A 15,954-nucleotide genomic window follows, 5' to 3' on the forward strand; every position below is an offset into this window, starting at 1 on the left:
AATAAAAAAAGTTAATGAATGTGGAATTTCTGGATATTTTGTAGAAATATTTGGAAAAAAATGCCAAATATAATTTGCTTTTATTTTTTTATTCCTACTGTTCATTTGTAATTACTATTAAGAAACAGCAAATTATTTTGCTTTACAAAATGCTTTAAAATAGATAGTACTGATTACTTAAGTTTGGTATTACTGCTCAGGATGGCATTCCGCTTACATGTAACAAGCGTTAACTGGGTCACTGCCTCCCACCTAAAAATCAAAACTAGCAGTTGTGTTAATGATCCGTCCATCTTTATTCACAAGTGGAGAGGAGAGCTCAGGTTACAAACTTCCCAGATGAACTTCTCTCAGGGGCTGTGCCTTGCATCATGGCAGGAAGGATTTTATCCTACATCTATATCCCTCACCTTGTTGTTGTCCTCGTAGAGCATGATAACAATCTGGGTCATGTAGTTCAGCTCTGAGATAGCACTCAAATAGTCCATGGCTCTCTTCCACTGCTGGTCTTTGTTTTCCTGATATATACACATAAACAGTCGCATGGAATAAGCAACAGCAGACACCTTGCAGCATTCAGTGAAATGGGTCTGAGAGAGTTTGTCTCTCCACAAGATAACAACATTGTCAGGACAAAAAACACCTTGCTTAAGTTGCATGAAGAGAGATGGCCTTGCGATGAGGGCAGGATGCTTACAATAAGGAGCAACTGCATAGAGGGACACTACAGCTACCCATACAATCCACGTGCAGATCTGAGCACATCCAGCTGCAAGCCCCCTGTGCCATGCTGACTGGAGAAAAGCATAACCCACAGCAGGTTCCCAAACACAGTCAGTCTCAAATAGTGGCTACAGAATGGAGTACTTTAGAGTCATCTCAAAAGAAGTACAAGGGATGAACTTGTGCTAAATAAGGGACTGAGTGAAGCTGCTTTTACATGATGCTGAATGAAAAGTCTACAGAGCCACACCGGACCCTTGGGCTCCAGAAGGCAGGGCAGCCCACCCCTCATTGTCTCCCCACACTGCTCGGGAATGGTCATACCTGAAGTGGCGCTCATGCTGCTGTGTAGCATCATCACCTTGATGGACATGAAATGAACCCCACCAGTACAAAGGAACCCAAATGCAGCCTAATATCCCTGTGCTGGCAACACAGCATCCTCTGATACTTAAGTTGGGGAATAAAGTAGCATCTTATTCAGTGAGAAATTCAGAGGTACTTGCATCACTGTCTACAGATACACTGAGCTTCCACAGACATCAGAAACCTTGCCTGCTAAGCAAGCCCAAACTCTCAAGGCATTTCAGAGCACCATGCTTAAAATGGGAAGATAAATCAGAGAGCCTCTCAAAGAGTCTAAAGCAGAGCTTTTCTCAGGGTCTGCATGACAATTCCTTCAGGAAGCAGGTTATAAGAGCAAGGGAAGGTTAAATTGGATGAGTTAGTCCCCTAAAAACATGTCATCTGTCCCTCTGGTAGAGGGAGCACCCCCATGCATTTGCAACCTCAAGTCACTTCCTCTGTAAGCAAACTGATTTTCTTGACTTGGAATTGGCACTAAATAACAGGGCCAAGCTCTTGAAATAAAGAGTTGAAGAAAGCAGGAAGAGACAAATTCCCTCATCCCCATTGCTTCATACTGCTATCCTCCTACACAGGTCAGTGGTCTACTCATCTGAAATCAGCAGTACAGCTCTTGAAAACATGCCTCTGTACAAGCAAGGAAGGCAGTGTCAGGACTGAGGAAGAACAATCCTCCTACATGCCAGAAAGGCAGAAAGCTGCAGCATGCAAACACAGCAGAGATGGAGTTGGCCAGAGGCTACTGATGCACATCATTACTGGGGGAGCTGAATAGAAGGGCAACCTACAAACATACACTGTCCACCTTGGAAGGGGCCACTGAAAAAAAGCAGGGAGGCTTACTCTGTGAGCATTGCTGGGACACTTACATCCAGGAGCCCGCCATAGCGGAAGATACTGAGCAGAGAGTGCACATGGCTCTCACTGGTGAAGTAGAGCCGTGTCCGAACGTGGCGACCCGGTGACAGAACTCCTCTTGAGTACCTAAACCAAAATCAGCCCAGTGTTACTCATAGCCTGCCAATGAACTGCCACCTATCATACAGCAGCATTTCTGCACACTTAACAGAAGAAGATAACTTCACAGTGGGAACTGTCAAAGAGCACCGGGAACAGAACAAACAGTGAGAGCATTGGGCATAGAAGCCGCAAGTTTTATGGTATTCTAATGGAGACACATAGTGGGACAGAGGTAGCCTCAACATACTAGCACTTGCCCCTTGCAGAGACAGGGATGAAGGCACCACCATCCAACTACAATGGGTTTAAGCTTCTGTGGCACCACGTTCCCACTCATCAGTCCCCTTCATGTGTCCTTCAGCTTATGTTCAGTGCCTCCTTCCATACCGGTACACTATTCTGGCACGGTTCCCACACACTGCTCCAAAGCTGCCCTCCCCACCAGCAGCAGCATGCAGCACAATCCTTACAAGGGATGTAGTTTGTTGACAGACTCATCTTCATGGGTTCTCTGTAGGTCCAACTGGATCTTTTTAATGAGAGGAAGACAAAAGCCAATAGCAATCTCCAGTTTCTCCTCCTTATTAATCCCATATTCCTGCAGGAACAAAACAACAGATACCCTTGAGCCTGGGTTCTTTGCCACGTCCTCACATGAAGGAAGGCTGGACTTCAAAAGTCACGTCCACAAGCACCACTACAGTTAAGCAAGGATAGAAAGGGAAATGTCATTCAATACCTTCCTCTTTTTTTTTTCCCCCACATATTGCCAAGGGTAACAGAGGACAGAGACTCCTCCAAGAACCCCAATCTGTCTAGACATGATTGTCAGTATTCTTCCAACAGCTGAGAGGTGCAACTACCATCAGGGAACCTCCTCTCATAACACACAAACTGATACCCTGACCTGGCATGAACATTAATGCAACAACTGCTATTTGCAAAGACAAAACTTCAAGTTCTATGCTGGAAATAGTCAAACTGCATCTCATTAGAAACACTATGAAAAAGTTTAGAAGACCACTTCTGCTCTACATGGGCACAAGTGCAATTGGACCTTGCTGGTAGAAGCTCAGCCCATAGAAACAAAGCATTGCTGCCAGAACTGGGACAGAACAATGGTGAATACAGAGATCTGTTGCATGTGGCCCTCCTCTTCCCTCCCATGTTCATGGGCATAAACTTGGCAAGAAGCAAGCCAACTTTGCAAACTGAACAACTTCTAGTTTGACAAGAATAACAAACTTGCCAGAACAAGCCTTCACTTTAACACAGAAATCTCTCTTCCTCCGTACAATCTCGTATGTGGAGAATGGCATATTGCTATAGCACACACACTCAGCTTAAAAGCTGTGCTATAATGCACTATGATGAACATGGAAAGGCTGCTGCATCAGCTGTTCATTATTCTGACGCTGCCAGAATCCTCATCCAGGAAGCCAGCCCTGCCACATCTTAAGTCATAAATGGTTTTGGCCTTATACAAACACTAAAGAGATGTGTCTGAGAAATACTTATGATACACTGCCTTGAGAGTTAATGTGCAAGAGAATCAAGAAAAAACAGACAGGGAAAGGGTCAGAAACTGACACCACAGACATCGTCACACAGGCAGGACAGGCTATACCTGGGGTATGATCACATCTGCCAGGGCTTTGGAGAGTTTGAAGAGTTCAGCTGTGCCTTCCAGTTTCAGTGCACAGTTGTGCTGTACATCATACTTGATGCAATCATAGATATCAGGGATCTTGCTGATGTCATAACGCCCATTCTTCATGCGGAAATCTCGCTCCAGCTTACTCCAGCGTTGCAGCATCAATTCTAAAGTCTCACTGTGGTACAGCTGTAGGTCTAAACAGCAGAGAACACCAAACCACATTCACATGCATGCTGACTACTTCTGCGCAGATTTCAAGTGACAACTATGACTGACTTCTCCCAGCACAGAAGGGCTCTGATTATTATGTCACCCACAGGAATCCCAGACTGGAAAAGCCACTGGTCCTCTTGCACAGATTTTTAACCTGCAGCAATAAGCTACTTATGAAATACTTGAAAAAAGTGAAACTGCTTGCCTGTTGGCTTATGTCTGCCATAAATCGTATGAAATGTCCACAGATGCCTTTTTAAAACCTCTGCACTGTTATTAGTACAGTTCTTAGAGATAAGCAAATCGTGACTGAAACACTGCTGGTTATGGTCTTGAGCTCCCCTCCAGGAAATGCCTGAAAAAATCAGGCATACCTCTCCAGGCTATACTGCTGCTATTTACATTCACTCTAAACCCAAGATGCACATATAATTTCCTTTACATTACAGCTCTCTTTAACAGTAGTTGAAAGTGGAATAGGAACCTTCTATATCAATAACACATACAGAATTTCACTTTAGAATTTCTTTGCTACAGACATAAACCATAGTGGTGTTTGGGAGCTCTGAAGATGTAAAAATAAGTCTGCTCCAGACCCTTTCCATTTGTGATGCTCACCTGCAGATTTTGGGTCTTCCAGACGTTTTTGTATCTGGGAGGTAAGATTCTCAATCAGGGTGAACACCTGGTTACAGATCTCTACTGGGTTCTGGATAAATGTCATGGAGTTAAGCAGAGAAGCACTGCCTGTAGGTGCTAGCTGAGAGAAGATACCAGTAGACATTAGTTAGTATCTTTATAAACTGGGAACACAAAATGTCTGCCTTATGCAGCTGCACTGCTTTCTGATTAGGTTCAAAACTTATGCTCCCAGCTGAGGGTAATAAGCTGGCCTATTCCAAGGGGTAGTTAGACATGTTTGAAAAACTTCCTCAGGACCAAACTCAGAGGGAGCAAACAGCTGCTCCTATCAGATCAGACCTCCCTCCACCTACAATATCCACTCTTGTCTCAGTTTGCTTCTGTGCTTGAACAGAAGGGCTTCATAGAAGATTCAAGTAGTTCTTTGTGGTGATAAATATGTTCCTTAACGGTAATGGATTTCAGTCCGCAATCAGATCTCAGAGTCTGGGAAAAATAGTGTTTTGGGGACTTGTTGGAGAAGCAGCTATAGTGCTTTTATTGGTTGCTGTGCTGCATGTAGCCCATGATCTCTACTCTGCAGTTATCAGACACTGATAGGACCACAAAAGGGTTTGTATCCAAAAGATCTGCTCACACATGCACAGAGCAAGGATCTAGAATCTGGCAGGGCATACTGCCTGTCCACAGCAATCCCACAACTGGGATTGTTCTGGGTAGCATGCAGTAAACCACAAGAACTTTTCTTTTAGCGCATCCATGAGAATAAAATGCACTGGGACTTCTAAAGGGAAAGGAAGGTACCATGATGACTCTTGAAGGGGACAGTGGAGCAACACTGAGGATTTTCACTTGGAGAAGGGCAGGGACTATTAACCTGCCCCTTCCCTTCCTAAGTTCTGCTTATATCCTGTAATTTTGACCAGAACTGATCTCAGACTAACCAAACTACTGTTCACATACCAGCAGGCTTCACGTCAAACCACTGGAGCAATGCTATTCTACTTCCAGATACAGGAAGTAATAAAGCCACACAGGTACTTTACCTTTTCATAGTCCTCTTCACAGAACTCAGCATCCTTCTGCATGATTTCATGCAGTCGTGCCTTCACTCTGTGTTGACAGCTGCTAAGGGAATCGCTGTCACTGTCCAGGAGACCGTTCATATTGGCACTTTTCACCATTTGCACCAGGATGGGGGTCAGCTCTCCTTCCAGGGCCAACAGACCCTAAAGCAACACAGGACAAGATTTCAGCTACGTGCAACCCAAGCAACAAACATTTCTGGTAGTTTCATGGCCAGCCTTCAGTCAATTTGAGTGAAATCTCAACTGTCCTTGACAAGCAGTTTTACACCAACAGCACCCTACAGTAACCAGTGACTCTGGCATGTTTCTAGAGCTGTTTGAGGCAAAAGGCCAGCTCTGCCTGCAGCAGCCCCAGATTTGTCTAGGCAATTGTTGAGCAGCCAACTCAGCTTGCTGGAAAATGTTGATACAGCAGAGGTTCTGAAGAACAGCTAAGGTCATGACAGGATACCTCTTGGCTCAAGCTTCAACTGCAGATAAGCCTGTCTTCTCTCCAACTCCCAGCCCACACTGCACCAAAGACATTTCATTCCCCTTTTAAATCCAGCAGTCAAGGAATAACCCCTCTGGCTGGGCAGTCATCCAAGAAACACTAATTTTGTAGGCGATTAATACTCAGCAACAGGTTTGATGTGCTCTAACATCAAATACCAGCAATACTCCATAAATAACTCCTTCTCTGGTCAGAGTCCTATACTGGACAGGATACTAAAGGTAACATACATGTGCAGCTACACTGGATTTCCAGTACCGCCCCATACACTTGCTATTAGCACAGTGTACCCTCAACTTCCCAACAAAGAGGAGGAAGCTCATAGGACAGCTCCTTCCTCATCACCAGAGGTTTTCCTTTAGAACTGGTATAGTTTAAGACTAACGTAGCAGAACTAACAGATGCCCAAACAAGAGGAAGGACCTTTGCAAAAGCTGCTGCTGTCATCTGAACTCGACCCTCATCTGAGGCATAGATCTTGAGATCATGACGGTAGGTGCTGTGCAGCCTGAGCAAGCCACATCCAGGGAAACCAGCATAATCACCTGGAACAGAGAACAAATTCAGAATTAATATTCTGACACCTGCAAAACTATCAGTTGAATATACTGCTTTAGTCAACAAAATTTATGGTAGTAACAAATTTATATAGAGAATTAATTACTTCCATAGCCAGCATTTAGGCTACTCCAAAATAGATAGTTCTAGCCATACATGATGGCTAGAAATCTGGTTCAGGCTTTGCTTAACTTGGGAAAGTTTTGAGGAAAAAAGCGAGTATTAACCAGTCAAGTCTGATGCTGCCCAAATTTTGCAGTATCACTCTCTGAACAGTCCATAATTATTCTTCTGCTAGCCTGAATACCCCTGTGCAGAATAACGGTGCACAAAAAAATTGCCTCCTTCTACTCGTTCTCTGCACAAGAGCAGGTACTGCTGCCATCAGAACTGGACCATGACATGATAGAATTCTCAGTTGTGAGTGAAGTAAGGAGAGGACTCAGCAAAACGGCTATCATGGACTTCCGGAGGGCAGACTTTGGCCTGTTCAGGTCACTGGTTGAGAGAGTCCCTTGGGAGACAGTCCTGAAGGACAAAGGGGTCCAGGAAGGCTGGACAGTCTTCAAGAAGGAAATCTTAAAGGCACAGGAGCAGGCGGTCCCCATGTGCCCTAAGAAGAGCTGGCGGGGAAGGCGACCAGCCTGGCTGAACAGGGAGATTTTGCTGGGACTCAGGGAAAAGAGGAGAGTTTATCACCTCTGGAAGAAGGGGAAGGCAACTCATGAAGAGTACAAGGATCTCGTTAGGTCAAGCAGGGACAAAATTAGAAAGGCAAAAGCCCAGCTAGAGCTCAGTCTGGCCACAGTCGTAAAGGATAATAAAAAATGTTTTTACAAATATATTAACAACAAAAAGAGAGGCAAGGAGAATCTCCATCCCCTACTGGATATGGCGGGGAACATTGTCTCCAAGGACGAGGACAAGGCTGAGGTACTTAATGCCTTCTTCGCCTCAGTCTTTAATAGGCACTCCAGGTATCCACAGGATATTCAGCCCCCTGAGCTGGAAGACGGGGATGGAGAGCACAATATACTCCTCATAATCCAGGAGGAAGCAGTCAAGGACATGCTAAGCCACCTGGACACCCACAAGTCTATGGGGCCTGATGGGATCCACCCAAGAGTACTGAGAGAGCTGGCGGAGGAGCTTGCCAAGCCACTCTCCATCGTTTATCAGCAGTCCTGGTTAACAGGGGAGGTCCCAGAAGACTGGAGGCTTGCCAATGTGACGCCCGTCTACAAGAAAGGCCGGAAGGAGGATCCTGGGAACTACAGGCCTGTCAGCCTGACCTCCGTTCCAGGGAAGATTATGGAGCGGTTGGTTTTGAGAGTGCTCACAGGGCATCTGCAGAACAGCCAAAGGATCAGGCCCAGCCAGCATGGGTTCATGAAAGGCAGGTCCTGCTTGACCAACCTGATCTCCTTCTATGACCAGGTGACCCGCCTAGTGGATGAGGGAAAGGCTGTGGACGTTGTCTACCTGGACTTTAGTAAAGCCTTTGACAGTGTCTCCCACAGCATTCTCCTGGAGAAACTGGCGGCTCGTGGCTTAGACGGGTTTACTCTTCGCTGGGTGAGGAACTGGCTGGATGGCCGAGCCCAGAGAGTTGTGGTGAACAGCGTTAAATCCGGCTGGCGGCCAGTCACGAGTGGTGTTCCCCAGGGCTCGGTTCTGGGACAAGTCTTGTTCAATATCTTTATAGATGATCTGGATGAGGGAATTGAGTGCTCCCTCAGTAAGTTTGCAGATGACACCAAGCTGAGTGGGAGTGTTGATCTGCTGGAGGGTAGGAGGGCTCTGCAGAGGGATCTGGACAGGCTGGATCGATGGGCAGAGGCCAACTGTATGAGGTTTAATAAGGCCAAGTGCAGGGTCCTGCACTTTGGCCACAACAACCCCATGCAATGCTACAGGCTTGGGGAGGAGTGGCTGGAGAGCTGCCCAGCGGAAAAGGGACCTGGGGGTGCTGGTTGACAGCCGGCTGAATATGAGCCGGCAGTGTGCCCAGGTGGCCAAGAAGGCCAACAGCGTCCTGGCCTGTATCAGGAATAGTGTGGCCAGCAGGAGTAGGGAAGTGATTGTGCCCCTGTACTCGGCACTGGTGAGGCCGCACCTTGAATACTGTGTTCAGTTTTGGGCCCCTCACTACAAGAAGGATGTTGAGGTGCTGGAGCGTGTCCAGAGAAGGGCAACGAAGCTGGTGAGGGGTCTGGAGCACAAGTCTTATGAGGAGCGGCTGAGGGAACTGGGGTTGTTTAGTCTGGAGAAGAGGAGGCTGAGGGGAGACCTTATCGCTCTCTACAACTACCTGAAAGGGGGTTGTGGCGATGAGGGTGTTGGTCTCTTCTCCCAAGTAACTAGTGATAGGACAAGAGGAAATGGCCTCAAGTTGCGCCAGGGGAGGTTTATATTGGATATTAGGAAAAATTTCTTCACTGAGAGGGTGGTCAGGCATTGGAACAGGCTGCCCAGGGAGGTGGTGGAGTCGCCATCCCTGGAAGTGTTCAAAAAACGTTTGGATGTGGCGCTTCAGGACATGGTTTAGGGGACATGGTGGTTCTGGATTAATGGTTGGACTTGATGATCTTAAAGGTCCTTTCCAACCTAGTGATTCTGTGATTCTGTGATTCTGGAGGCAGAGCTATTCAGTAGCAAGATACCCGGTTTCCAAACCATATCCTGTAAAGCTACAATTATCTTGTAGCACAAAATGTCAGTTTATTTATGATGGCTGAGTCAACCACAGGAGTAAGATCAGTAATGGGAAAAAGCAACTCATGCAGCTCTTGAGTCTGACCCTCCAAAGACAGTGCAGTGGTGACTAATTTGCTGCTGTCTGGAATCCCATGATGATTTTGCACAGTACCCAGTCACATTGCATGAGAAGATGGGAAAACCGCTCCCAGCTCTGAGCTCACAACTCAGAGAAACCCTGCTAGACAAGGATGGACACCAACCAGAAATCAGCTGTATATCTGGACAAAGCTGCCATATACCAACTGCTACCCAGGAACACAGCATCTCACTGTAAAGTAAGATCTCTCCCTCTCCATGAATAACTACAGGAACCAGAAGTCTCCAAAGCCATGATTCAGAAGGACTGAAGTCACCTTGTACATGCTCAGACCAAGCTATACTGTGAGCAAGAGGGCAGCCACTCAGTGCTCACCAGATATAGAGCAGTCAGTTCAGAGAGTTCAGAACTGGCATAGACCATAGGGCTCAGCCCAGCTTGATGGTGACTGCACTCCATTTGACCAGAGCTCTGCAGACAGGTCTCTTCTCTCAGGTTTTGCTTCATTATGCTGCAACACACTCCTTGTACTTCCACTGGAATTGCTTCTCCTGCAGTCTTCTGGTCCCCCCAATCTCTTGTCCAAGTCAGTGGTTGATCCTCTCAACTCCAGGCTTCAGGGATCCACAACAGCACCAGGAAGTCCCCAGCCTTTCTAACTCACCGTTCCCACCTTCAAGAATGGCACACAGGCCTTGTCATGAAGATCCTCTGTCCACTACTGCTCCTCCTCCTTTAATCTCTGTGCACTGACAGTCTACTCTACTTGTTGGCACCTTGCAGTAAGCGTTACCATGTGCACTTAGTTTTCTCATCTTTTGGAAAGTTTATCCTCACATATTTGGCAAAAATATGCTCTTGAGATCACAAGCACCTGACCTCACAGCTCACCTCCCTCTGGCAACACTCTCGTAATGCAGCCTCATAATGCATCACTCTCCTAATGACAAGCTGGCAACACTCCTCCTAATGCAGTCCAGGATACCATTCGCTGCCTTTGTGGCAAGGGCACATCGTTGGCTCATGTTCAGCTTGGTGTCCACCAGGATCCCCAGGTCCTTTTCTGCAAAGCTGCTTTCCAGCTGGTTGGCCCCCAGCATATATTGGTGCAAGGGGTTGTTCCTTCCCAGAGGCAGGACTTTGCAATTCCCCTTGTTGAACATCATGCCAGCCCATTTCTCCAGCCTGCCAAGGTCCCTCTGGATGGCAGCATGCCCTTCTGGAGATTCAGCCACTCCTCCAAGTTTTGTGTCATCTGCAGACTTGCTGAGGGTACACTCTGCCCCATCATCCAGATCATTAATGATGATATTAAAGAGGATCAGACCCTGTTTTCAACCAAGCTACACTGCTAGTTCCTGGCCTCCAACTAGACTTTGTGCCACTGACCACCACCCTCTAAGCCCAGCCATTCAACTAGCTTTCAATCCACCTCACTGTCTGCTCTTCCAGCCCGTACTTCATCAGCTATGAGAACGTTACCAGAAACAGCATCAAAAGCCTTAGTGAAGTCAAAGCAGGCCATAGCCACTGTCCTCTCCTCATCTGAATAAGCCAGTCACTTCACTGTAGAAGGTTATCAAGTTGGTTAAGCATGACCTCCCTTTGTGAATCCATGCTGACTACTCCAAATCACCTTCCTATCTTTCATGTGTCCAGAAATGGTTTCTAGGATTAGCTGCTCCATCACCTTCCCAGGGACTGTGGTGACTTTCCTTATTCCAGAAGGAAACCTTCTCCGATTCAATTTACATTAGCTTAATTAATTTCAAATTTAATTAATTAAATTGAATTAATTAAACATACAAGTCAAAGATAAGCAGTAACCAATATTGGTAGCATCTGATCAATACAGTAGCAGTGTATTACTTAGAATCATAGAATCATTAAGGTTGGAAAAGACCTTCAAGATCATCAAGTCCAACCGCCAACCCAACACCACCATGTCCACTAAACCATGTCCTGAAGTGCCACATCTACATGTTTTTTGAACACTTCCAATATGGTGACTCCACCACCTCCCTGGGCAGCCTGTTCCAATGCCTGACCACACTCTCAGTATGGAAATTTTTCCTAATATCCAGTCTAAACCTCCCCTGGCACAACTTGAGGCCATTTCCTCTCATCCTATCACTAGTTACTTGGGAGAAGAGACTAACACCCACCTCACCACAACCCCCTTTCAAGTAATTGTAGAGAGCAATAAGGTCTCCCCTCAGCCTCCTCTTCTCCAGACTAAACAACCCTGGTTCCCTCAGCCGCTCCTCATAAGACTTGTGCTCCAGACCCCTCACCAGCTTCGTTGCCCTTCTTTGGACACGCTCCAGCAACACAATGTCCTTCTTGTAGTGAGGGCCCAAAACTGAACACGGTGTTCGAGGTGCGGCCTCACCAGTGCCGATTACAGGTGCACAATCACTTCCCTACTCCTGCTGGCCACGCTATTTCTGATACAGGCCAGGACGCTGTTGGCCACCTTGGCCACCTGGGCACACTGCCGGCTCATATTCAGTCGGCTGTCAACCAGCACCCCCAGGTCCCTTTTCCGCTGGGCAGCTCTCCAGCCACTCCTCCCCAAGCCTGTATCACAGCATGGGGTTGTTGTGACTGAAGTGCAGGACCCAGCCCTTGGCCTTATTAAACCTCATACAGTTGACCTTGGCCCAACATTCCAGCCTGTCCAGATCCCTCTGCAGAGCCCTCCTGCCCTCGAGCAGACCAACACTCCTGCCCAACTTGGTGTCATCGGCAAAATTAGTGAGGGATCCCCTCATCCAGATCATTGATAAAGATATTAAACAAGACCGGCCCCAAAACTGAGCCCTGGGGAACACCGCTTGTGACCAGCTGCCAACTGGATTTAACTCCAGTCACCACAGCTCTCTGGGCTCGGCAGTCCAGCCAGTTCTTTACCCAGCGAAGAGAATTCTGACTCTTTGGATGAAAAAGGCAATCTCAGCCTTTTTTTTCCCTTTGGAGTCTTGTTGATATGTGTATGTACTAAATGTTTTTGAGAGTCACAGAATTATGGGAGGGAAAATATGAAGAAGTTACCTTCCCATTCTCCTCTCTCAAGGCAGAATCTGTGTTCCAAGACAGAATTTCTCTGTTCTCTACATCTGACCTAAATTTCTGGTTAATCAAACATAAATTTTGACACTATTTGCTGCATCAGAATATATCTTATTAGAATGTCTTCTCTTTTTTGAATACCGGCATGTTAGTCAAAAGCATGTGATTGCACTCCAAGACATAGTTTAACCAGTGCATCAGGCATCTCTAGCCAGCTTAGGGATCTTGGGTGCAAAACCCACTTGAATTATTTATCGTTACCAGGTCAACTCAGAAGAACAAAAACAGTGATGACCTGAGTCACACAGGCTGCAAACAGCCCACAGATATCTGAGCATCCCTCATGCTGATGATTAGTCATCTGGACTGGGCATCCTGGCACAGTCACAGGACAGGACCAGGATACACAAGCAAAGCTTACCTTGGCCACCAGGGTACATACAGCGAAAGGCTCTTCCCAGCTCTTCTGCCTGGACTCTTCCTGCTGGTGTCAGCTCTCCACCCCACTTAAGCACCAGGAGAAGGGATGGGGAAGACTCCCGGCGAGCTTCTAGGAGACAAAGAGGTGCTCACTACATCAGATCTCAAAGCTGAGCTTGCAGAAGGAAAGGAGGGGAGGAAGAAGAGATGGTCACCAGCACCTTGCAGAGCATTCTCAACACCAGCCTGACCCAAAATCCCCAGGAACCAAACCAGCAAGTATGAAATTAAGAGTCACTACCTTTTGAAGGTATAGGCTGACGTTCATGAAATTGAAAGCATAAGCCCTGTGGCACCATCCAGTGTATATCGATACACTACCTTATGCATCACTCCAACCCTTCGTATGATGTGAGCAAACATAAGATACGGGTCACTAATTTTGCTTGCACATCCAGAGGCACATATAGGTAGGACAGCTGCATGCACTCTTGAACATCAGGCTTGAAGAGTATGGCAGCAACATCAGGGTTTTTTACCTTCATCTTCACTTGCAGATTTTGGATGTCCATGAGGCAGATAGGTCAACTGAACCTTACGGTTAATGCCAGAAAAATGCCCATACCTGTCACAAGGAGAGAGGGGGGGGAAATCTAAACAAATCAACTGCACTCACCCTTTGCCCAAAGGTCCCTAGGCAGCACACAGCAAAAATACAGCACAGGCAAGAGACTACCTGCTGCAACACCAATTCCCACAGAACATGAACATTTTTGCTATCTACCTGTGACCCGGCACATACCCCTCAAAAAAGCCAAACAACTCCCCCAAAATGAAATTCAAAGACCCATTTACCTGCCTGCTCTTCAGCTGACAGCACTCTGTGCTTTCACACCCCACCGGAGCTTTAATCAACTTTAGTTAGGTGAATTAATGAGATCACAGAAAAAAAGGGCAGGACTCCAGTTCCTCTCCTGCAGCAAAGGGAGCTCAGTTTTGTCTCAAGTGGTTTAGCCAAAAACCAGACATACTTGGAACAAGAATCAGCACTGGTTTTGATGCCAAGGAGAAAACATTAAGAGCGTGACACCTTTCATGTACAGCTGCTAACAGAGGGTGGAGGAGACTCTGACCTCTGAGGAGCCAGCTGGCCAAGACATCATCAGCACAGCTTCTTTCTACATTGCATGCTGACCTGCAGCTCTGAGACAAACTCACATTGCCTCCCGAGATATAAACCCTTACATCTCCAAGACGCTCTTCAGCTGTTCCAGTTTGGATTTCCTCTCCTCAATCTCACAATCACTGTGGGTTCCCAGGTCCACCACAAGCTGCCGTGCAATGTCCAGCACTTCCTGTCAGAGAGCAAACAGTCTCAAGGATCCAGCAATTCTGCCTCAGACTCACCACTGTACTCTTGCAAGGCCTCCAGATGGCTTCACTCAGCATCAGGTCCATATAGACAATTGTCAGACACACTTCATTTCTTAAGATACAGCTTAGGCGGGACAAGCTTTCACACTGCAGTTTGCTTCGTCCCCAACCTGTGCTCCAGCCCCATTCAGAGCCAAGCAGGTGCCTCCGGCTGCCCCAGTATCTAGCCTGGACCCATCTTTCACCAGAGGCAACCACTACAGATGGGCAAGTTGCATCAGGTCATCCCTATCCTACAGTCTCCGCATGAGCCAGGAACAGTTTCCATTCCACTCTCATACTATCACCCAGCTGACTATGCATGGGGTGGGGAATGAGAAAGCAAGCATTTGTGCAACAGTCTGTTGCCCCTTTGAGGGTTTCCACCCTCACAAAGAATTGCCTCACACTGGGATCCACACGTTTCACACAGTAACCCCAGAGAGGACTCCCCTCACCTGTAGCTGCTCTGGTTTCTTCAGCTTCAACTTCCCTGTCTTGTAGCCATCATATTTCTCAAATAATTCAAAGAACCTGAACAGACAACAAAGAATCCTGATCCATCATCTGCTGTTTCAGTGCTACAAGGACTGTCATCCCTACATATGCATTCACACTCTGCTCTTCAGGGAGAACAAGAAGGCCTACTGGTTCCTTCCTGCGCTTCAGAAATTCTGAAAAAAACCCAAGTGTCTCCAGCCGCAGATACAAAAAGGAAGCAGCCACTAGCTTCCCATTTAGTGGGGCACTTCCCTTTGCAGCACCTAGCAGACCTTCACTCTTTCTTCCAGTGGTCACACAGGAGGTGCCAGGATCATTATGGGGACAGGGGGATCCCTCAACTGGGCAGAAAGCATTTGCTTGAATGGAGCCAGGAAAAAGCACTGCCTCCCATGCACTCAGCCCTTCTGCTCCTCCTCTTCATTCAGAAAACAGGCCCTCCTCACTTCCCAGCAGCACAGCATCTTCTTGCCTTGACGCTTACCGGGGATGCTTAACTTCCATCTTCATCTTCTGCTTTGGGGTGCGATCTCCATGACGAATGACTGCAATAACACAACGAAGCTCCATCCTGGGGAAACACAAGATACACCTGACAAATGTTCCCCTACACTCCAGAATTGCCAGCTGAAAGTAGTTTCACGTTCTTCTTTCAGTTCCATCCTTTTCACAGCTGCTTTCCTCAACAGTGGCAGAACTTCCCCCGGACTAAACCAGGCACAAGTGCCAAGGCTGTAAAAGCAGTCAAAGTACTTCAGACACTACCAGGTCATCCGGTTTCCTATCAGGGCAAAGCACCATAGTACAATAACATGACAGGCAGAACCACATCTGCAGCAGAAAGGACCAGGCTGGATGTTACAGAATCTACAGAAACAACATTTTGAATTATGCCAAGCTTGTTTTCATGCCCAACTTGTGTAATGCTCATAGGACCACTTCAAAAGATGCAGGAAAAGACAACTGGGTTCAGAAGAATGGTTATACAGCTGTGGTCCTGTCTTTGAGCAACTAATAAGAGCTGTATACAGAAAAGATCCCATAGCAATTA

The 15,954-nt window shown here is 46.9% G+C and overlaps 1 protein-coding gene across 1 annotated transcript in view; it reads right to left on the reverse strand.

The window, feature by feature from the left end:
- The window catches only part of PPIP5K1 (diphosphoinositol pentakisphosphate kinase 1), a gene marked incomplete at its 5' end in the record, with an annotated part of 48,704 nt that overhangs the window by 24,308 nt on the left and 8,442 nt on the right, over window positions 1-15,954 (reverse strand). The window contains 12 exons of the mRNA XM_082005168.1: window positions 411-518; window positions 1,959-2,073; window positions 2,520-2,647; window positions 3,677-3,900; window positions 4,538-4,679; window positions 5,608-5,790; window positions 6,566-6,687; window positions 12,991-13,119; window positions 13,529-13,614; window positions 14,235-14,344; window positions 14,861-14,936; window positions 15,388-15,474. Of these exons, the coding sequence (XP_081861294.1) occupies window positions 411-518; window positions 1,959-2,073; window positions 2,520-2,647; window positions 3,677-3,900; window positions 4,538-4,679; window positions 5,608-5,790; window positions 6,566-6,687; window positions 12,991-13,119; window positions 13,529-13,614; window positions 14,235-14,344; window positions 14,861-14,936; window positions 15,388-15,474 (1,510 nt within the window). The remainder of the gene's footprint in view (window positions 1-410; window positions 519-1,958; window positions 2,074-2,519; window positions 2,648-3,676; window positions 3,901-4,537; window positions 4,680-5,607; window positions 5,791-6,565; window positions 6,688-12,990; window positions 13,120-13,528; window positions 13,615-14,234; window positions 14,345-14,860; window positions 14,937-15,387; window positions 15,475-15,954) is intronic.

The sequence above is a fragment of the Phaethon aethereus genome (genome assembly GCF_964289735.1).
Source record: "Phaethon aethereus genome assembly, chromosome: 12".
Lineage (NCBI taxonomy): Eukaryota > Metazoa > Chordata > Aves > Phaethontiformes > Phaethontidae > Phaethon > Phaethon aethereus.